This window comes from Papio anubis, chromosome 1, assembly GCF_008728515.1.
Source record: "Papio anubis isolate 15944 chromosome 1, Panubis1.0, whole genome shotgun sequence".
Lineage (NCBI taxonomy): Eukaryota > Metazoa > Chordata > Mammalia > Primates > Cercopithecidae > Papio > Papio anubis.
Genome location: NC_044976.1, coordinates 139,019,393 through 139,042,863, shown reverse-complemented (window position 1 = coordinate 139,042,863; position 23,471 = coordinate 139,019,393). Strand labels below are relative to the sequence as shown.

Below are 23,471 nucleotides of genomic sequence, written 5' to 3'. Positions count from 1 at the left end.
CCGAGGCCCCGCCCCGCGTTAGGTTGAGGCCGCCCCACTCCGCCGAGGGCCGCCATAGCTATTGCGGCATCCTCCCTCCGCTCCGCAGGCAGGGGCAACTCTTCTCTTCCTGTCTGGGATAAAGACGATAGCTCAAAAGGAAAACCGAGGGAGGAGAAGTTAGAAAGAGCTGATGAACGGAGCGTTTTGAGGGGACTGTGACGCCGCGGCAATCCCCGCCCTGGAACTGCGCGCACTACCGCCTCGGTAGCTGTCATGGCCGCCGGGCCACGTGACTCCGACTTGGCGCCGGCCTCGCTTTTCGTCACTCTGGTTTTGTAGGCTCGGTTCTCCGACTCCCTCTTTTTCCTCGCTTGTGGACTCCGATATTGCCATTCTTCCCTTAGAAGAACTGCTGTACCGACTCTGAGAAATTTGGTAAGTATGTCAGAGGATGGGTGTTTCTCAGTAATACCCGCTGTTTCTCCGAAGTCTCAAGCAATAGGGTCACCCCCTTTTACATTAGTCTCCATAGACCCCTGGACAGCGGACCGAAAGTCTCCTTCTAATGCCTTCAAACAAACGACAGAAAGAAAATCCATATTGGTTCCCACAAATCAGTAGCATTAACAGCTAGATCCGCTGAATCCCCTTGCCCCGCATCTCCATCGGTCTTTGGAGAGCTTATAATACAAGCTAAACTGGGGTTCGTTCGGCCGTTGTCTGGCCACCTCTCCCGGGTTGACAGTATCGGCTTTCCACAAAAATGCCTGTTTGGAAAGAGGGGAACTCAAGTGTTGGCGCGTGCGCACGGTCGCCGCCCGCCGCCTCGAACGGGACTGGGCAGGGGAGGAAGAGGCTGGGTGGTAAACAGGAAGTGGGCCCTCAGAGCTCGGGGGCGGCGCTCAGGTAGGTTACTCCGGGGACTCGGGGCCTCTGGAGTGGGGATCCCTTGTCAGGAACGGGAGTCCTTTTGTGGAAGTGTGTTAGCTTACAGCTTCGATCCGAATGTTGTATTGGTGGCTCTAAAGTCACCCTTGTCCCTGCGGGTGGGTGTGTCCTTCTTCTATCCCACCCTAGGAACTCCCGAAAACTGAAGAGCGCCGGGTCGCAGAAGGGGAGAAGATGGGGCAGAAACTTACCCTCTTCTTTCCTGAAGTAAAGATACGCAAAACTTCAGACATTTTCATCCAGGAAGTAGGAGGCCGCATTAAAAGAAATATTTGTGGAAGATTTCGCAGCATCAAGTGCTGAGTGTGATACTAGCTCTAAGTTTATTTGTAGGCACGTAGATGCTGTATTAGGCTATCGGAATTTATATGGAAGATGTGTAGATGGTGGTATTTTCTGAAATAGCTCGTTAAATGTTTCCAGTCCTAAATAAACCTGCTCAGTTTTTCCTTGGGTACACACTGCGTTCTCTATTCGTTAAATATGTGGTGCTCCTCAAAACAGGCTTTGTCATGAATAAATAAATAGCATAAAGGAAGCACTTAATGTAGGCATTTCGTACACTGTGCAGCCAACATTATTTTCTAGTAATAGGAAAAGTCGATTGTCAGGCTTGTACAGTGCCTTCAAATTAAGTAAACCTAACCAGAATTTCTTTGTTGCTTCCTGGAAGCTAATTGCCATGTTTAGGTCTTCGCCTTGGCTTTCTCGGTAAAATCTGCTGCACTACCTACTCGAGGACATTTAGACAAGACATGCTGCTTTTTTGTTTTTTTCTTTTTTTTTTTTTTTTTGAGATGGAGTCTCACTCTGTTGCCCAGGCTGGAGTGCAGTGGCGCGATCTCGGCTCACTGCAAGCTCCGCCTCCTGGGTTCACGCCATTCTCCTGCCTCAGCCTCCTGAGTAGCTGGTACTACAGGCGCCTGCCACCACGCCCGGCAAATTTTTTTTGTACTCTTAGTAGAGATGGGGTTGCACCGTGTTAGCCAGGATGGCCTCGATCTCCTGACCTTGTGTGATCCTCCTGCCTCGGCCTCCCTAAGTGCTGGGATTACAGGCGTGAGCCACCGCTCATTTATTTTTTAAGTAGAGGGTATGGAACTTCAATTTTTTTTTTTAAGTTGGCATCTCACTTAGGTAGTTTTTTTTTTTTAATTTTTCCTTTTTTGAGACAGGATCTTGCCCTGTCGCCCAGGCTAGAGTGCCATGGGGAGATCAGGGCTCACTGCAGCCTACATCTCCTGGACTCAAGGGATCCTCCCCCCTCAGTCTCCCCAGTAGCTGGAACCACAGGCGTGGCTACGATGCCCGGCTGATTTTTGTAGAGACGGAGTCTCAACAAGTTGCCCAGGCTGGTCCCAAATTCCTGAGCTCAAGCGATCCAGCCACCTCAGCCTTCCAAAGTGCTGAGATTACAGGCGTGAGCCACCACACCCAGCCCAGTGTTTCCATTTTATAATAGAATTTATTGGTCAAGTATTGTATTAACATTTTTATTTTAAGAATATTCTTTAGATATTTTTTGGAAAGTACATTTTATTGTAGAACACATGTTATAACCAATCCACTGTTGTCAGCAATATGTCGGAAATACAGCAATTAACTTGAAACTTATTACAAGTAGCCTTAGCAATATAATCAGGGTTACCATTTGAACCCGTTTTGGAAATTACATTCATCTGGTCCTGTGCCCTTTTTACTTGCAGTTGTCCAACCAAAATCTAGTACTTTGCTATTCAGAAGTGTGTGGGGACCAGCAGCATCAGCATCTCAGGTCCTGCCCCAGGCTAATGACTTAGAGCCTGCATTTGACAAAACCACCCACCCCCAGGTGATTTTTATGTATGTTAGAGTTTAAACATTACTGCTCCTATATAGGTATGTTAAGATTGAAGTTATTGTGGGCAGATTTTCAAATGCTGTTCTTTTTTTTATAGGCCTGGTTTGAACATAGACCATCATAAATAGACAAAACATACCTGAGGCCGGGCGCGGTGGCTCACGCCTGTAATCCCAGCACTTTGGGAGGCCTAGGCGGGTGGATCACTTGAGGTCAAGAGTTTCATTCCAGTCTGGCCAATATGGTGAAACCCCGTCTCTACTAAAAATACAAAATTAGCCAGGCTAATTTTTGAATTAGATTTTTATACTATTGAAATAAATTTTTATACTATTTACCTTGTTTATTAAATATTTTATATTTAATTTTTGTACATTTTTTACTTTTTTGTCTGTAGAAAACATCTGGAGAAAATGACCCATTGGTTTCATAGGAACCCATTAAAAGCCACAGCTCCTGTGTCTTTTAATTACTATGGTGTAGTCACTGGCCCTTCTGCTTCAAAAATATGCAAGTAAGTTTATTGATTAAACCACTCTTAGATGCAAGGTACTTTTTTTGGTTCCATGGGCAATACAAAAATATGTAACACACTGTTTCTAACTTTAAGTTTGTTATAAATTTATAAATGACATGTAAACAGGTAAATGATAGATTATTTAAACTTTGGTAGTCTTCTAGCCCTGGATCCTTAATTTTAGATCAGTAAATGAGTCCCAGAGAGGCTAAAGCAATCATAGTAAAACAGTTAATCTGTGTATTACAACAGTACAAGAGACTACACAAAGTAGTGTTTGAAAATTTTTATTTTTTATTTTTGTTTTTATTTTTTGAGATGGAGTTTCACTCTTTTCATCCAGGCTGGAGTGCAATGGCTTAATCTTGGCTCACTGCAACATCTGCCTCCTGGCAGAGGTTCAAGCAATTCAAGCAATTCTCCTGCCTCAGCCTCCCAAGTAGCTGGGATTAGAGGCACCCGCCACCACGCCCTGCTAATTTTTCTACTTTTAGTAGAGACGGGTTTTCACCATGTTGGCCAGTCTGATCTCAAACTCCTGACCTCAAGTGATCCACCCGCCTCGGCCTCCCAAAGTTCTGGGATTACAGGCGTGAGCCACCATGCCCAGCTGTATAGGGACATTTTAAATTGGCCACATATTAAACTTCTTGACTTCAGAGTAGGGAGAGATCCCTATGACCTGAAATGCCTTCAAAGTGTTCACATAGGAAAAAGTACTTGTGATAGGCCTTAAATGAATTGTATGGCTTAGATCAAGAGTTGACAAACTGTCCTATAGATTTGGATCATTGCTTGTTTTTATTGGAACACAACCAGCCCCACATTTATTGACATACTGTGTATGGTTGCCTCTGGCTGTTTTCCTCTACAACACCAGAATTTAATAGTTCCAATGGATACCTTATTACCAGAAAAGCCTGAAATGTTTACTATTTGGTGCTTTCCAAAAAAATATTTGGGTATTCTTGATTTAGATTGTCAGAGGGGAAAGGAGGTTATTTCTGTCAGGAATACCTTTGTGCTAGTGATAGTGAGTAGAGCAGTTTGGCTGAAATGAAAGCGATAAATGCAAAAGATGTGTTGAAGGAGGAGTCAATGGACCTGATTGACTAATTTGCCTTGGGAGGCTGAAAAGGATTCAGTCTATATGAGATACAGAACCTAAGTGGTTAAGACATTGGTGGTACCAATAAAGGAAAATCTGAAGACTTGCCGCTTTTATGGGAAGAAGTGATTACAACAAAAGAAAGGATAATCGGCTTATTAATCTAAACCAATGGTCCTCAAACTTTTTTTGAAAGCTGCATAGTATTTATTTTAGGCCTTGTGGTCCACATGCAGTCACTATTGCATGTTATTCTTTGTTCATTTTTACAAGCCTTTTAAAAATGTGAAAACCATTCTTAATTTGAGGACTGAACAAAAATAAGCTGTGGAGTATACAAAAACTGGTTACAGTTTGTAGTTTGTCAACCTCTGATCTAGACTCCTGGAGGCAAGTCCCAGCTTAGCTGTTTTATCTGTACCATTGGGCAAGTCCCTTAACTTCTTTGGGCCTAATTCCTAATCTATAAAATGAACAGCCTCAATTAAATATATCTGAGGTACATTTTTCTCAAATTCTGTAATTTAAGATGAATAGAACTTTACAAGTTGAGTTGTAGGTGATGATCAAGCATCAATATGGAAATGCTAGCAAACTATTTGAGTGCAGAATAGGCTTTAAGGATTCAAATTTCTGCCTAGTCCAGGAATTGAATCACTTTCCAGCTTCTAGAGATATACCTCAAACAATGATTAATTCATAAGATAGCCAGTCACATTTTCAGTCAGCTGTTTGTAATTGGCAATACATACATACACTTCTTGGAATAAGCCTCCTTAGAGTTAGTACCAATGAATAAGTACTACATCTAGACCATTCAGGATTAAGTCTGTGCTCTCTTCTAAACATCACTGCTACCTTAATCTAAATCTCAAAAGAAAATATTTGAAAAGTTAGTATTCTTCCACTCAACAAGTAATTTTGAATATGTGCTTTATCCTAGGCACCTACCCAATTCTGGGTATACAGCCTCTACTCTGTTGATGCTTACCATTTAAATTTAGTCTTTCTTTAATGGTTTACACATATTTCAAGGGTCTTTGGTCATATCCGTGTATTGTAATTTCGGAAGCCTCACTAAGCTAATTGCCTTCTGAATTCGATTTGGAACTGAAATAGAACCAAGTGAAAGCTAACGATAGAGAGCTAGGAATTGATATAGTTGAAGCTATACTAATCGATGAGATCTCAAAAGAGAGAAAACCAGAAAGCCAAAGACTGAACATTTCTGGAGTTGGGAATGAAAAGGAGACACAGAAAAAAATATAAAAGGAACTTTAAAATGATAAGGGGAGCACCTGGAAAATTTGGTGTTATTGGAATCAAAGGAGAAATAATTTCAAGAAGGAAAAAGTGGATCTACAACATTTATTGCTGTAGAGAAGTAAAGGAGAATATAGATTAGGGAGCAGTTTTAAAACAACTAATGGCCACATGTTTTGCATATTCTTGATGTATATATTGAATTATACATCAAGAATATGTAATTACATATAATGTAATTTTATTTTTTAAATATTTTTATGCAGTGTATTTTCACATTTTTGTGTTTTATGTCAGATTTAGAAACTTTAAGGAGATATTAAAATGATATACAGATAAATTTTCATTTTTCAGGAAACTTATTGTGAACTGCTTAGTTTTTTATTCATTCTTCTTTCCCCACATCTTAAATGCATGCATTTGTTTGTTTTTTAATGAAAACTTGCTATACATTTTTATTATGTAATTGAATTTAGTATTTGCCTCTTTAATTGGTCTGAGTTTATTTTCGTACAACTTTTAAAACAGTTATTAGAAATTTTTTCTCTAGATTTAGTTCTAATTAAATTCATTTCTGTGTATTTGGTAATCCCTTAGAGGAGGTGGGCATGTGCATGCATGTGTGTGTTTTAAAGCTTTTACATTGAAACCTGGTGGGTGTGTGTGTGTGTGTGTGTGTATTTTAAAGCTTTTACACTGAAACCTGGAAACCACTTTTATGTGAGATTGATTGCAGTACAGCTAACTTTACTGTCTTTTTTTCTCTCTTATAAGTGACTTGAGGTCATCCAGGGCACGACTCCTTGAACTGTTCACTGATTTGAGCTGTAATCCAGAAATGATGAAGAATGCAGCAGATTCATATTTTTCACTTTTACAAGGTTAGTTATTCATATGAACTTGAAGTTTTTGAAAAAACTGTCTAGAAGTTTACATTTAATTCTTTGACTTTTCAGATTTGATTAGTTTACTCTTCCAGACTATATTCTTTGGAAAAGGGCAAGAAGTTTCATTCAGACACCTGGAAAAGTAATCTGAAAATTTTTCCAAACAGAACACTCAATATTTCTTCTAAAACTAAAATGTCTTATACTTTCTGTAGGTTTCATAAATTCTTTGGATGAATCTACCCAAGAAAGCAAGTTACGATATATTCAAAATTTCAAGTGGACTGATACGTTACAAGGACAGGTTCCAAGGTAAGCAACACTAAGGTAGTACTAAATTGGAGCCAGTTTTTGTAACTGTGTAGCCAGTGGTTAACTCATAGTCTCTGTATTTGGAGAAGAAAAATACAGGTCTGCATTTTCTCTCACCAGGAAATTAATTAAAAGAATTTGAGCTCAATCCTAGTACATAGTAAGTAAAAATATAATTTGTTTCTCCCAAACAAATCTATTTTTGAGGTAATCAATACAAATGTCAACTATAGTTGAACAGCCTTGACCTTTAATAACACACAAAGGATGATTTGAGGATTTGGAACCCAAACTGTATGTGCCTACATTCAAGCTGAGCAGAATTTAAGTTTTTCCCTTACTTTTCTTTTGCTGATGGATACGTCACGTATCTTCCATTAGTCTTTCTCTGTCTCATTCTTTCTCTCCAACTCTATACTCTTGATTCACAGGATGTGTTTTCTTCGTTATCTCTCTTCCCTATTTCTACTCTTTTTAAAAACTTCTCTTCAGAGCTTATCACTCACTTGAAACTATTTCTAATAGGTTTAATTATAACAGGAAATAGATCATAAAGATGTTAATTTTTTACTTACCTACTGTTTTTCAACACCATTTTGTTGTTTAAATGCCCATATATTTTAATCTCAATTTGCTTTAGAATTACTATTTTATAAAAACAGAAAGGAAGGAGTGGAGGTTGATGAAAGACCAGAGCAGGCTATACATTACAGTGGAAAGAGTATGAACACTGGGTTTGTACATAGTTAGATGCAAGTCCAGGTTTTCTACTGCATGAACATCTGCTTCTTCAACTGTATCTTGGGGCTACAGATACAGTATTTTGTGAGAAGCAAAATAAGAAAATTTTTGTTAAGTGACTGATAACAGTACTAGGCTTATAAGACATTCATTAAATGTTCATTTCCTTTCTTCCTTCCTTGGGAATATTTTATGTAGAATTCATAATATTCTGGGATACTCAGATTTTCTAAGACCTTGTTTTCTGTTTTTTAATGTGACCCATTTGTTTTTAATCCAAAATTAAGGAATTTTTTTGAATTAAGACTTTTTTAAAGAATCAAACCTCTGTCATTATTTTGACAGATTCTATAATGTGTGCATTTCATGAATTTGGCACTTTTCCAAGCATGCCACATTTTGCTTCCGTGTAGTAGTGAGCTGAAGTCGAGTACAGTGGCTGATGCCTGTAATCCCAACACTTTGGGAGGCCGTGGCAGGCAGATCACTTGAGTTCAGGAGTTCGAGACCAACCTGGCCAACGTGGTAAAACACCGTATCTACTAAAAAATACAAGAACTAGCTGTGCATGGTAGAAGGTGCCTATAATCCCAGCTACTTGGGAGGTTGAGACGGGAGAATCGCTTGAACCCAGGAGGCCAAGGTTGCAGTGAGCTGAGATGACGCCACTGCCACTGCACTCCAGCCTGGGCAACACAGTGAGAGTCCATCTCAAAAAAAAAGAAAGAAAGAAAGAAAGAAAAAAGTGAACTACTATTTAACCTTTTTTCAGCAGCGTTATGAGATCGTGAAGAATTATGTGATGAAGACTTTAATACTAAATATTCTGCATAAGTGAGACTTCTAAATTACTTTATTCTTGATTGCTACTTACTCAGTAGAAATCATGTTGTGAGTTTATCTGTTCTGAAAAATATTTTTTCCATTATAGATGCTATGACTACTACTTTTATGTGGTGTCATAGAAATGGAGTGTTTGGAAACAAGGCATGTTGACATAAATGAAGGATTATAAAGGAAGAGAGTTATTTATGAGACTTCACATAAATTAGCCAAAACGTTATATTATTTAAAGGTAAAGTTATAAATTAGACATGTCCACTAGATCTCCAGATGTAATTCATTTAATAGTTTCCATGCAGAAAAGAATAAACTATTACACTATGTGTTAAATTTTTTTCAGGAGGATAAAACTGTTTTGAGAAGTTTGTTCATAACTGTCATTTTTGGATGTTATAATCTATACTAAACGATAGTTTAGACGTTATATTTTAGTTACTACATATAACACTTTTTTTTTTTTTCATTTAAAAAGTTGCCATATCTCCATTTCTCTTAAGACAGGGGCAACAAGTAACTAAAAAATAAAAACTAGAGCGATAATTCTGGTTTCTTCTTCTTTTTGGGCAGCTTTTCTGTATCTTAGTATTACATGTGTAAAATAAGAATATTCTGCTTTCTTCATCAGTTGAGATAAATGAGATCATGTGTAAAAAATTTTCAGGTTCTTCTAAGAACAGTAGTGAATATATATTGTTATGAATATCTTATTTGCTTGATATGCTTTTGCCGTCTTTATTTCATACTTAGAATCTGAAGCAAACAAACAAAGTATAAAATATACTTGTGTTCAGGACCTTTTTCTGGAATACTGATTGGCTAAGCATTCAGAATCTTACACAGTTTGCCTTCAGCTTTCTTTTTGCCCTTCTTTTCCTTCATTTCTTGTTTACATACCATCTGCTTCAATCAAGCTCATTGGGTCACTTCTATCTGAAAAATTTTTATACTCCTCTTGTGCTTTGATGGCATTGTTTCCTTAGCTGGGATGTCCTTTTGCTTCCCTTCTAGTCGTCTTTCCAGGGACAGTTCAGATTTTATATATACCATTAAACCTTCTTAATTATTCTGGCCTGAAACAATCTTCTGAATTTGATTTTTCTAAAATGTTGTATAAGAGCCACACCTTTGAGAATCGACTGAGTACTTGTTAAAAATACAGATTCTAAGCCCCATCTCAGGCTTTCTGATAAGGCCCAGAAATCTGTATTTTAAAAAGCTACTCTATGTACAGTAAACTTTGGGAACTCCTATTCCCATGCTTATTATTAAGTACATAGTACCTTCTGGACCATTATACTTAGGCATTTGTAGTTAATTACCTGTATGTCTTATCTCCCCATCTGTATGAAACACATTTTCCTCATACATACCAGTTAGCATATACTTCTTTGTACTTTTGAGTCGTTTGTCCAATAGGCTTCATGGTGTGATGTCTTGATAATTGACAGAACCTAATGATCTGTGTTTATAATTCCAGTGCCCAGCAGGATGCTGTTTTTGAATTAATTTCCATGGGATTTAATGTAGCTTTATGGTATACCAAATATGCTTCAAGACTGGCTGGAAAAGAAAAGTAAGTTAAAAGGAGAGAATTGTGTACATCTGTGTTATTTTTCAAGTATATGGTGCTTCATTATTTTAAAAAGTACCACTTTGGACATGTGAAGGATTGCCTTGTAATGTTAGTATTTTGAGTGTCAGAATTATGGCACCTAGTGTTAAGAGGTAAAATAAATTTTAATAGTCTTGTCATATGGAAGGTCTTGCTAAATAAGACCCCAAATCTAGAAACCATAAAGTAAAAGCATGACTATTTAACTACATCAAAGGACCATAAAGTTAAAAAACAAATGTCAAGATTGGTCAAAAACATTGCAATTCATATGATACATTGTTTTTATAATGTATACTCTTATAAATCAGCAAAGGAAAGACCGTCAAATCAATTGAAAAGCAAAGGACATGAACAGGCAATTCACAGAAAACAAATACAGAAGGCTAATAGTATGTGAAAAGATGTTTTGAAGGATTAAAGAATTATAAAAGGTGATACAATTTTTATAATAGCAATAGTTGATACAGCAATAGGAAACTCAATTTATGGTTCATCCATACGTGGAAACAATATGCAACCACTTGAAAATGATGTCAAATTGTATGTGCTGTTGTAAAATTATCTCTAAAGTAAAGTAGGTGATTAAAATAAGAGCAGAGTAATGATTATAGCTACCATTGTATATCTATGTGTTTCTTAAGCATATATATGCGTTAAGTATGTAATATTTTGTCTTATTTATGTACAAATGTCTGTAAGGAAAAATAAGAAGGCTTTGTCCGGATTTTATTTTGTTTTGTTTTTTTGTAGAGGTTAGGTCTCACTATGTTTCCTGGGCTGGTCTCAAACTCCTGGCTTCAGGTGATTCTCCTGCCTTGGCTTCCCAAAGTACTGGGATTACAGGCATGATCTACCATGCCTGCCTGCAGATTTTACCCCTAGTTAGCGTCTCTCTTTTTTCATTTGTAGTGTTTTCTTTTTGGAGACATACTGATAGACTTTTGCCATCTTAATGTTACCTTTATGTCGTATACTTGTTTTTCATTTGTAGTGTCTTCTTTTTGGAGACATATTGATAGACTTTGCCATCTTAATGTTACCTTTATGTCATATACTTGTTTTCAAGACCTTTTTGTGGAATACTGATTGGCTTGGCATTCAAAATCCTTTACAGTTGTTACGAGTTTTCTATAAATGTACATTTCATGTGTATTTGTTCCTTTTCTAGGTATCAAAATTAATTTTTTTTTGGTGGGGGGTGGATGGAGTGTTGCTGTGTCACCAGACCAGGCTGGAGTGCAGTGGCACGATCTTGGCTCACTGCAACTGCCGCCTCCTGGGTTCAAGTGATTCTCATGCCTCAGCCTCCCAAGTAGCTGGGATTATAGGTGCCTGCCACCATACCCAGCTAATTTTGGTATTTTTAGTAGAGACAGGGTTTTGCCATGTTGGCCAGAATGGTCTCAAACTTCTGGCCTCAAGCAGTCTGCCTGTCTCAGCATCCCAAAGTGCTAGGATTACAGGCGTGAGCCACCCTGCCTGGCCTCAAAATCAGATTTTTTTAAAAGGAAGAAAATTAGCAGTGAGAAACATAAATGACTACTTTGGATATATAATAATGTATTGGTTGTTGTGTTTTAATACCAGAAATGGAATTCATCCTCTAACTAATGTAACCCCTCTCTTTAAGTATAACAGAAGATGAAGCAAAAGAAGTTCATCGAAGCCTAAAGATTGCAGCTGGGATTTTTAAACATTTAAAGGTAAAACAAACAAACAAAAACCATTATTTGTTCTTAATGCTTTAGTTCTTGAGTAATTTTTCTTTTTGGGGGATATGGGGAAAGAATTGTTTCATTATATTAAAAAAGGTACTGGCCGGGCGCGGTGGCTCAAGCCTGTAATCCCAGCACTTTGGGAGGCCGAGACGGGCGGATCACAAGGTCAGGAGATCGAGACCATCCTGGCTAACACGGCGAAACCCCGTCTCTACTAAAAACACAAAAAATTAGCCGGGCGAGGTGGCGGCGCCTGTGGTCCCAGCTACTCGGGAGGCTGAGGCAGGAGAATGGCGGGAACCCGGGAGGCGGAGCTTGCAGTGAGCTGAGATCTGGCCACTGCACTCCAGCCTGGGCGACAGAGCGAGACTCCGTCTCAAAAAAAAAATAAAAAAATAAAAAAATAAAAAAAATAAAAATAAAAATAAAAAAGGTACTATGTGTTCTGTTTACCTTATGTTAAGTATGTTACTGATGAGTGCAGCCAGTTACTAAATATTAAATGTCTCCATTTTTGTTTTAAAATCACCAGTGACTTTTATAATTAGAAAACTAAAGTTTTAGTGCTGTGCTTATTTTTCTGTGTCCTTGAAAACATAGGAGAAAAGAAAGCAGAAGTATTGATGGTTCTTACCTACCTCATTACTCTCCACAGAAGTTACCAGGATTAGTCCTGATTCTGCGAAACTGAACTTCTGATTGTATTCTCTGTATCTCACTAAAAACATTAGAGGGACAATCAGTGCACTCTAATTATATTAAATTGCCGGGAGATGTGATGGGAATTAGGAGAAAGAATATCGTGTTTTTTTTTGTTTTTTGTTTTTTTTTTTTGAGACGGAGTCTCGCTCTGTCACCCAGGCTGGAGTGCAGTGGCCGGATCTCAGCTCACTGCAAGCTCCGCCTCCCGGGTTCACGCCATTCTCCTGCCTCAGCCTCCCGAGTAGCTGGGACTACAGGCGCCTGCGACCTCGCCCGGCTCAGTTTTTGTATTTTTAGTAGAGACGAGGTTTCAGTGTGTTAGCCAGGATGGTCTCGATCTCCTGACCTCGTGATCCGCCCGTCTCGGCCTCCCAAAGTGCTGGGATTACAGGCTTGAGCCACCGCGCCCGGCCGAATATCGTGTTTTTTAAGCAATGTCCCCCCAGTTCATTCTAATTAAATCACTTTATTGAAGGCCTCCTAGAGGCCAGTGTTGAGTTTTTTCATGTTAAAATAAGATGCTTTTTATAGTGATTAGAAAACTCTGATCCTGAGTTAGATGTAGAATTGTAGTGGTTTTTTTTTTTCTCTTTGAGACAGAGTCTTACACTGTTGCCCGGGCTGGAGTGCAGTGACGCGATCTTGGTTCAGTGCAATCTCTGCCTCCTGGTTCAAGCAGTTCTCTTGCCTCGGCCTCCCGAGTAGCTGGGATTATAGGTGCCCGCCACCACGCCTAGCTAAGTTTTTGTATTTTTTAGTAGAGACAGGATTTCACCATGTTGGCCAGGCTGGTCTCAAACTCCTGACCTTGTGATTCGCCCACCTCAGCCTCCCAAAGTGCTGAGATTACAGGCATGAGCCACCGCACCCAGCCTCTTTATATCTTTAATTATTAATGTGAATGAACATTTCAGGCTATCCCGCAAAAGGAATTTTGGTTACTATTTCAGTTAATGTTTTTCAAGATGATAGTGTGACTTGGGTATCTCAGCAATCTATCATGACTTAAATTTTGCTCTTGAATTTCTTGTTCTTATAAAAGCTGTTTTAGTACACAGGAACTTTTATTCTTTATAAGCTCACTGTTGTTAAGTTTTTATAGTTTTTGTTTATACCCCGAATTTCTGCTAAGCATCCAAATTGAATGTCTCGTAACTTTCATTTTCTTCATCTCTAACAACTGGATTAAAATGAAATCTGGCTGCTTTATTTTTTGTCTTTTTTGTCATTGTTCTCAGGAAAGTCATACCCCAAAACTCATTACACCTGCAGAAAAAGGAAGAGATTTAGAGTCACGACTCATAGAAGCATACGTTATTCAATGTCAGGCTGAAGCTCAAGAAGGTATCCTAAATATTGTAAGATTTTTTTAAATGAAAGTCTATATTGTCATTTAATTCCTCTTTAAAAATCAGACGTTGGGCACTGTGGCTTATGCATGTAGTCCCAGCACTTTGGGAGGTCAAGGTGGGCAGATCACTTGAGCCCAGGAGTTCAAGACCAGCCTGGGCAATGTGGCAAAACCCCAGCTCTACAGAAAATACAAAAATTAGCTGGGCATCGTGGCACATGCATGTAGTTCCAGCTTCCCATGAGGCTGAGATGGGAAGGATGGCTTGAGCCTGGGAGGTCAAAGCTGTAGTAAGGCAAGACCATGCCACTGCACTTCACCCTGGGCAACAGTGTGAGACCCTGTTTCAAAAAAATTAATTAATAAATAAAAATCAGAATTAACTAGAATCAGGTTTTAGATTTTGAGAAATTTTTGAATGAGGAATAAGTTTACCTTTAGCATTTGCCTTCACTCTTAGTTAGCAGGAAAAGGCCCTACAGTTTAATGGCTCTTTTTAAGAGGATTTTGATTTCACGTTATTTCTGACAGTACAACATTAATTCTTTAATTCGTCTTTTCTCTCTCTCCTGTGCTCATTCTTTTTTCTCTTTCACTCTTTGGCTTACCTTAAAGTCTTCACCTTTCAATGGCAAGTAATAATGACACTCAGCGTGAAACAGTTAAGAAACTTTGTAGGCTTTTGTTTTTCTTTATTTCAAACTCTAGTGTTCCTCTGAAGATGGCTGGGCTGGTGGCTCACGCCTGTAATCCCAGCAGTTTGGGAGGCCGAGGCAGGAGAATTGCTTGAGCCCAGGAGTTTGAGACCAGCCTGGGCAGTATGGCAAGACCTCCATCTCTACAAAAAGTTATTTAAAAAATTAGCCAGTTGGCTGGGCGTGGTGGTGGCTCACGCCTGTAATCTCAGTGTTTTGGGTGGCCTGGGCAGGCGGATCACCTGAGGTTGGGAGTTCGAGACCAGCCTGACCAACATGGAGAAACCCTGTCTCTACTAAAAAATACAAAATTAGCTGGGCATGGTGGCGTATGCCTGCAGTCCCAGCTACACGGGAGGCTGAGGCAGGAGAATCGCTTGAACCTGGGGGGTGGAGGTTGCGGTGAGCCGAGATCACGCCATTGCACTCTAGTCTGGTCAACAAGAGTAAAAGTCCATCTCAAAAAAAAAGAAAAAGAAATTAGCCAGGTGCCATGGCATGCACCTGTAATCTCAGCCACTTGGAAGACTGAGGCAGAAGGATCACTTGAGCCCAAGAGTTTGAGGCTGCAGTAAGCCATGATCAAGCCACTGTGCTCCAACTTGGGTGACAGCAAGACCCTGTCTTGAAAAAAAGAATTTGCTGTTAGGTCATGCTGTTTTGTAGTAGTGATTGTCTGTGATTAGCTAGTAATTCACTGATGATTTATTTAAAGAAATGGCATCAGAACCAACAAGCTCAGTGTTTTTTGTTTGTTAATGTTTGCATTTTCTATAACTTTGCATGTTAAAACGTTTAACAAACTGTATTAAAATCCCAGAGAGATTGTCAGACTGTCTTTTGCTATTATAATTGAATTTAGGATGAATAGAGTGAACTTAATTATAGATTCACTTTATTGTGTTTGGTTACAGTAACAATTGCTCGAGCAATTGAACTAAAACATGCTCCTGGACTAATTGCTGCACTGGCGTATGAAACAGCCAATTTCTATCAAAAAGCTGGTAAGCTTCTAATTCTGTTGTTACATTTTTTAGTCTTTAGCTTTTCAGATTTATTTGATCTTGAATTAATAGGGAACAAAACAAAAGGTTTCTCAGATTCTGTCATTATTTGCAAAACTGGAGTAATACTTTATCGCATTTAAAATAGAGCTGTTCATATTTAGTATGCTGCATAACTTATAATGGAAGGGAAAACCAGTGATGTCTAATAAAATTATACAGCTTTTTTGGCTTAAAAATTTTTTTTGGTCTTTATAACAATCTTATAGTTACTATGCTTTAGACAAGAATCTGAAATCCAGAGAGTTAACATGACCCGTAATTTAACTGCTAGAAAGTGGGAGATTGGGCATAGAACACAGCTACTGTGATAAGCCTATTACTCTTCATTTACTTATTTAGGAAACATGCATGTGTTTTTATTTATGGGATAGTTACTGTTTTTGTTGCTAAGGAGAGGTAAATAGAAAAGATTTGCAGTTTAGGGAAGAAGAACATGTCACCCCATTATTAAATCCTGAAGTAAGACACCACAGCAGTGAATTAGGAACCTTAACAAGCTGGGCATGCTAGAGAAGGACTCTAGAAGAAGATGCTTTAGTCTTATTGTGAAGTGTAAATAAAAATCTTATGTTCCCTAGGAAGCTTTAGAGTTTGGGTGCAGAATTCTATAGTAAGTACAGACATAAGAAAGAACTTAGCACATTCTGGAAACTTCAGACAGTTGCTCTTACCTGAAACACAGGATGAGTGGTAGGAGAAAAGTTTGAAAAAGTATGCTGGCTTGGGAATCAAACATTGGTTTGTAAGCCTTTGACCTTTCATTCTGTAGACACTTGGGATCTGTTAGAATACTAAAAGGCTGACTTGATTGGATTTGAATTTAAGGAAGTTCCCTATAGTTGCAGTATTAGAGATAGGCTTGCTCCATGAAGGAGTAATAGGCTAACTTAACTTAGCACTTAAGAAATTCTTCAAGTTTATGAAGGAAATGATGAAAGCTTTGGCAAATACAGCAAAGTAGCAAATAGGAAAAAATAGATTTGAGAGATGTTTGGTAGAAGGATATGTGAGTGAATATGTGTGTGTTTTATATAAAATTCAGTGATGGGGGTGGAGAGGAGAGTATCCTATTTCTGACTTGAGTGACTAGTCTACTATTTGCTTTGCTATATTATATACGTTTTTTAAATTAGCTAATATAACGGTATAAACAGTATTCACTTTGAAGTTCTTGGTCACAATCTGTTTTTATCATTATCTTTAACTTAAAGTTGTATTAACCATCAAATCAAAGAGCTGCTATAGTATTTAATCAATCATGTGTAACTGAAAGTATAGATTTGGGAAAATCAAGTAAAGGTGTTTTTTTTAAAAAAAATTAAATTATTGAGTTTTAGACTCGAATGGCATTCTTTCTGCTTTTATCATCAGAACACATGAACTAAAAGTCTTCTAGTGAATCAGGATGAAATTATATTTTGCTTTTTAAAATGTAACTTTAGATCATACTTTATCCAGTTTGGAGCCTGCATATTCTGCCAAATGGAGAAAATATCTTCACTTGAAGATGTGTTTCTACACAGCTTATGTAAGTATTCATAATGCTAAAAACAATGTAAATTATTGTTTCTCCAGTCCTTGGAGTGCCAGGTCTCTCATCTCACCAGAGTCTTTCATTAGCATTTTACAAATAATGGACAGCTAACTCTCAGTAAATATTCACTGAGAGTCAGTGCAACCATTGTGAACTAAAGTGGGTGGAAAGAGATGATGTAGGATTGTAGAAGTGGATTATAGCAATAGAATTATTGTTTGATTCAAAACCCACTTTCAGCATACTTAATGGAATTCTTTCAATTGTTTCATTCTGTGCATTGAGAAACATATTTACTAATTCTAATATTAAGGCATACCACACAATATATCACCTAGCTTAGTGAAGAACCATCAATAAACATCATTTTGGAAGTTACATATCAGTCTGTTATACCCACCAAACTTAATTGTTTTGTTAATTAGAGTATCATATGAGAGATCATGGAAACCTTTTTCAGGTCTGAGTAGATAATATTTCTTATGCCTCCTTCTTCCTCTGCATTAGCACAGTTTCCTCCTTTATCTACTATTTCCTAATTTTAAATACAGATTTCGGCAGATAACTTTAGCTCAGTACATGGTTAGAAGGCTGTTTTGGCTCAAGACTTGACATATTTCCACCTTTTCTATGAACAAAGGTTGGAGAAGAGCTTACTCAAATAAAGAAATGTAAGGGATTGCATTGATACTTCAGTGTGTGAAGGTACTAATTTATCTGATAGATACGTAAAACAATAATAGGGGAAAGCATCTTGAAGGGAGAGAATGAATAAAAATTTGTTTATTTCATCAGGCTTACTGTTACCATGGTGAGACCTTATTGGCTAGTGATAAGTGCGGTGAAGCAATCAGGTCTCTCCAAGAAGCAGAAAAATGTGAGTATTCCTGCCAGAATATTAACTCCCCTTTAAAAAACAAATGACTTTATCACAAAAGGGAATATGTGCTTAAAGAGATTTTGGCTGAGTTCATGAAAGGGAAATGGGAATGGGTGACGTAATTGGAGAAAAGAAAAAAATGTTTCAAAAACCTAGAACCGTAGAAAATCCACACCTTCTACTTACAGTATTATTATTGGTATTGCTATTATATTAGGTAAAGAGCAGTAAATGTCTTACCACCTCCAATTTAAAGCCTTATAGGGATAAATGGGCCATGTTAATTATAATCAAAAGACTTTATATCTCTTTCACATGCAGTGTATGCAAAGGCAGAAGCACTGTGTAAAGAATATGGAGAAACCAAAGGACCTGGACCAACAGTCAAACCTTCAGGACATCTATTCTTTCGGAAACTTGGAAACCTTGTGAAGAACACCTTAGAAAAATGTCAGAGAGAAAATGGATTTATGTGAGTACAGCTTAATATTATTTTGGTAATATTAATATTATTGATATTGATTTATAATTAAAATACTAATATTTTAGTAATACCATTTTTGTTAGTCTCTATTCCCAAAAGTTTTATGCTGAATAGCACTTATGGGCTAGGCGTGGTGGCTCACAACTGTAATCCCAGCACTCTGGGAGGCCAAGGTGGGTGAATCCCTTGAGCCCAGAAGTTTGAGACCAGCCTGGGCAACTTGGCGGAACCTGTCTTTACAGAAAATACAAATAAATTAGCTGGGCATGGTGGCACACGTCTGTAATCCAAGCTACTCAGGAGGATGAGGTGGGAGAATCATCTGAGGCTGGGAAGTCAAGGCTGCACTGAGCCATTATTGAGTCATGGCACTCCTGCCTGGGCAAGAGTGAGGCACTGTCTCAAATATATATAGTGTTTACATTTCACATTAATTTTCTCTTTAAATTGGTGATAAACTTCAATCGTGTAGGGCCTTTTATTCTACTTAGGAGGATAATATATAAAAGCAGACTTTAAAATTAAAACATGAGTTGTTAACATAGAGTTCACTTCATTAGGACACTCACAGCATCCTGATTTTCTCTGAACTCTGTTTCCCTGCCGTTCTTCCTCCATATGTTTTAAGTATATCTTCTCAACCTCCTTTGCATATTCATCTCACTCTGGTTTCAGCTACCTATAAAGAAGGAAAATAAATTTTCTCTCCAGTTTTTCTTGTTTTTTTTTTTTTCAAGAGGTTTTCCATTATTAAATCAGTGCTGTTCAAACTGTAGATCACCATCTGTGTAGGTGGGTAGACTCAATCTCATTCCTGCTTTTATCTCCTTACACTCTTCCCCTTATATTCTTCATCTAGTCATACTGAGCTTTTCACTTCCTTAAACATGCCTAGTTCATCTTTAATCACTTCCTTTGGAAGTCACTGAACTTAATTCTGGGTTAATTCCCCTTGTCTGCATTCTCATGGCACTCTACATATATGGTAGCTCCAATTGCATTGCATTGTAATTGACAAAATTTCTTGACTTTTTCGCTTTCCTACATGAGGCAGAAAAACCTCTTATCCATCATTAAATTGTCATTGTCCCAAACAGGACCTTGAACATACTAGGCACTCAAATAATGAACAAATGAATGAATTGCTATTTAAATTACTTTTTGCAGTTACTTTCAAAAAATTCCAACAGAAGCCCCACAGCTGGAACTCAAAGCAAATTATGGTCTCGTAGAGCCTGTACCTTTCGAATTTCCTCCTACAAGCGCTCAGTGGACACCAGAAACATTGGCTGCATTTGATCTCACCAAAAGACCCAAGGATGACAGTGTATGAGATTTTTTTTCTTTCTCTCTCATTCACAGAAGTTTAAAGGAAAATTCAGAGTTCGCATTTTGATATTTTTCTCTAGATACATATCTTTGTCTAAATGTTAAGTTAGCTAGTTATAGTGCTTAGTGTAATCTGTGGTAGAACACTCTCAGAGATAAGACCTCTAAGCCTTAAATGTCTTCTGATTTTCTACATAATGACATTCTTTTCAACACATTATCTTGCCTCTTTACAACTTGTCAGTGCCTCCTTTAAGAAGAATGTGGGAGAAAAGATCATCCATGTTTGTATTGCTGTGGCAATACTCTGTTTTAGCAAATTGCAGAGTGTTTGAAGATTTGGCCTAATTTCAGTATTCTGTGAATCCAGGGGCAAAATAAGAATGCTTTTATTTATTGGTATCTAAGTACATCTTGGTGTTCTAAATCAAATGGTAAATTAAGTGGAAATTTTGAGGTCTAACTACCAAAAGACTAGGGATCTGTGACAAATGAACAGGAATTATTTTACAGCCATTGCTCTTTTCTTGAGATTGAGTTGTATTTATATAATTTCCTTTCCATATTAAAATTTATTCCTTAAAATAACTATATTCTGTTCAGCTATAAAATAATGCCCTAAGAGACAGCCTATTACTGTCATAAGTTATGTCTAAGCTTTAGGGTTCTACATGTATAGATAGTTCACTTAGAAAAGAGCGTGGAGTAGGAGTACCAGTATTTTGATTTTTGCGTACCTAACTAGGTTTTCATCTCTACTGAAATGTTGTTTTCTGATTATATCTTAAAATGAATTGGTCTATAGTTTCTGGAAATAGCTTTGTCAGTATCCGTGTTATATAATTTAATATAGCATCTTTTAAAAGTCTGAAGTGGAAAAGATTTGGTGTTTGTTTTCTCAATCTTAGTTTATGTACTTAAACTGTGGTTTTTTTCTCCCTAGACTAAACCCAAACCAGAAGAAGAAGTGAAACCCGTGAAAGAACCAGATATCAAACCTCAAAAGGACACTGGGTGCTACATCTCCTAAAATACTCCTGAAATACAGTTTGCACTTAGAATTTCTCTAACAGGAGATAAGATAAACCACAGAATTTCAGTTCTTATTTCTCAAAATGATTTCTCTGAAGCTTGTAGAATAACTATTACATTCAGAGGGTTATCTGCCTTCAGCTTACTTGTTCTTGATTTTTAATACAGTGGAGATGTTTCTTGCTTTGTTTTCAGCCTCTCCTTTTTAATCAGGACAACATTTGAAAGATTTTATTGTGCCTCTAAAGGGTATATTTGGGGGTTGGGTCTTTTTATTAAACTCTGGATAGTAATAAGTTTCAGGTCAATATAGGCCCAAATCATGTGGTTTCAGGTATGTTTTTTTCTTTTTTTTTTGTTTTTTTTGAGGCAGAGTCTCCCTCTGTTGCCCAGGCTGGAGTGCAGGGGCACGATCTTGGCTCACTGCAACCCTCCGCCTCCTGGATTCAAGTGATTCTCCTGCCTCAACCTCCCTAGTAGCTGGGATTACAGGCACGTACCACCACACCCAGATAATTTTTGTATTTTTAGTAGAGACGTGATTTCACCATGTTGTCCAGGCTAGTCTCGAACTCCTGACCTCAGCTGATCTGCTCGCCTTGGCCTCCCAAAGTGCTGGGATTATAGGCGTGAGCCACTGCGCCTGGCCTCAGATATGTTTTTCTATCTACACACAAAAAAAATTTATTTTCCTTCCTCTTGATATCAGAATAATGACAGGAATCAGTTTTTAACAGAGATAGTTTTTCCATTTCTCCATTGTGTTAATCAGAGCACAGACTTACATCCTCAGTCATTTATCTTTTCTGGTGGGGGATAAAAAGTCACTTAAAGATGAGAAAATTATCACACCAAATCCTTTACATATGTTAGAATCAATAATTTACTAAAAAATCAGTTTTTATAGGTATGTTGGGACCTTATCCAAGAACTTATCCCTGTTCCAGTAGCCCTGTGCTTCATTCAGTATCAGTAACCCTGCAATGATTTTTACAAATATCTTTTCTAGTGGGTTTTTTACTTAGAGGACAGAACTTTGTAATAGCTCTTAATGTTTATATATAAGAGAAGACAGAATGGAAAATGTTTTTTGAAGTCAAATATTGCATGATGTAAAGAAAAAACTTTAAACTTAAATGAGTAGGTTGTCCTGAATTACACTGGTAACTCTACTTCTTTATTAAAGAAGTTATAGTAAGATGCCTTTGTTACCTGATTTCAGTGTACATTGTTTTTATGTGGTTTTCTGATAATGTCCTGTCAGAATTGTATTGGTTTAGGCCAAAGGCCATAGCAAAAACAGAGAACAAATATAGATACAATATGATCTTAAAAATAGATTGTAACATTTTAAACAATTAGTTTAGTAATTTGGGAAATAGTGGATGCATAATACTTTAACAGAAGTCACACATCTGTAGGTTTATCTTTTGATTATTCTCCTGGGTCATTAGATAATTTTTCTATTATAAGTGACAGATTGATTCACTTAATATAAATAATACAAGTAGCATACACTAAAAGCTTACTGTGTGCCAGATACTGTGCTGGACACTTACATAGATAAGCTATTGAATCCACAAAGCAGCCCTGTGAGAAATAAATAAAATCTGCATAAAGTGTTGAAATAGGAATACGCATTTCATTATGAAAAATGAGTAATTATGCCAATCTGAATCAATATAGCATTCAAATAAGTGATTACTTAAATCATATATCATAGTTTACACTCCTTAAAAAAAGGTACATAAATTCAGTGAGGTTTTTTTCTTAACATACAGAAATACTAAATACTGCTTGCAACATAGTATTAATATTTGAAGCTGTAGTTTCCGGATTAAGTGGAGTAATAACTAAACAGGCATTTAATTTTATTTCAGTATCTATGGAAAAAATACTTCATTACATCTCACTCTATTTTATGTTGTCTTTATTACAGAATCACTTGTCTGTTTGTTGTGTGCCACTTACTGACAAAACTTTAAACAGTACTTGATGCCAGCTCTTTACTCTCTGGCTGTGGGACCTATTTCTCTTAGGTACTTGTGCTTATTAATCTACTTACTAAATTTTCACATTGACAATTTTGGGAATGATACTACCATATCTGAAATGGAAAATGTAATATGCTTAGTACTTCTGTAAAATACAGCAATACTAGTATTACTTTACATCAGTAGGCATCTTTGACGTGAGCAGATAAATATTTTGTTGACTCAGCAAAGGTAACACTTTGTGACTAAAATATCCCATTATATATAATGTTTTTTGAAATGTTTGAAATTTTGGGAAATTATCACATATCTAGAAGTTGCATGAAGGTTATAGAGAGATGTAACTATTTGTTAACTATTACATGGATTTCATACTTGGCAGTGACAACTAACGTTACTTCAGCTAAAAGTGTATAATGGGTTATCTTTTTATTTATGAAAATAAAAGTAATTTTACTTACAATTTCATTGAGATCTTTCATTTTCGACAAATATTTTTATACTTACTAAGCCAGTAACAGTTAAAACAGTGCAAAATTATTCTTCACAGTAATGTTCTAAAATGACAGATAACTAGGCATGGTGGCTCACGCCTGTAATGCCAGCACTTCAGGAGGCTGGGGCGGGAG

General features: G+C 37.4%; 1 protein-coding gene across 5 annotated transcripts; it reads left to right on the top strand.

The window, feature by feature from the left end:
* Window positions 1-36: 36 nt before the first annotated feature.
* Window positions 37-23,310, top strand: BROX (BRO1 domain and CAAX motif containing). 5 transcript variants are annotated; one of them, XM_031655549.1, is made up of 14 exons: window positions 869-888; window positions 2,637-2,761; window positions 3,168-3,284; window positions 6,433-6,539; window positions 6,761-6,857; window positions 9,919-10,014; window positions 11,687-11,759; window positions 13,715-13,820; window positions 15,437-15,526; window positions 17,032-17,117; window positions 17,919-18,000; window positions 18,325-18,475; window positions 19,655-19,814; window positions 20,760-21,031. In XM_031655549.1, exons 3-14 carry the CDS (start codon window positions 3,184-3,186, stop codon window positions 20,844-20,846), a joined length of 1,236 nt encoding a protein of 411 aa, XP_031511409.1. In that variant the 5' UTR covers window positions 869-888; window positions 2,637-2,761; window positions 3,168-3,183; the 3' UTR covers window positions 20,847-21,031. The 5 variants fall into 5 exon arrangements, with proteins under 5 accessions (XP_003893126.2, XP_003893125.3, XP_009185111.2 ...); XM_003893077.5 differs by lacking the exons at window positions 869-888; window positions 2,637-2,761 and adding an exon at window positions 37-417 and having other exon boundaries at window positions 20,760-23,310; XM_003893076.5 differs by lacking the exon at window positions 2,637-2,761 and having other exon boundaries at window positions 713-888.
* The last annotated feature ends 161 nt before the right edge of the window (window positions 23,311-23,471 follow it).

Excerpts from the sequence above, each read along its gene's own strand:
- BROX (XM_003893076.5), top strand. The coding sequence starts at position 746 with ATGCCTGTTTGGAAAGAGGGGAACTCAAGTGTTGGCGCGTGCGCACGG. Across the intron at positions 6,540-6,760 it reads ATATTTTTCACTTTTACAAG|GTTTCATAAATTCTTTGGAT; the intron begins GTTAGTTATTCA and ends TACTTTCTGTAG. Across the intron at positions 13,821-15,436 it reads TCAGGCTGAAGCTCAAGAAG|TAACAATTGCTCGAGCAATT; the intron begins GTATCCTAAATA and ends GTTTGGTTACAG.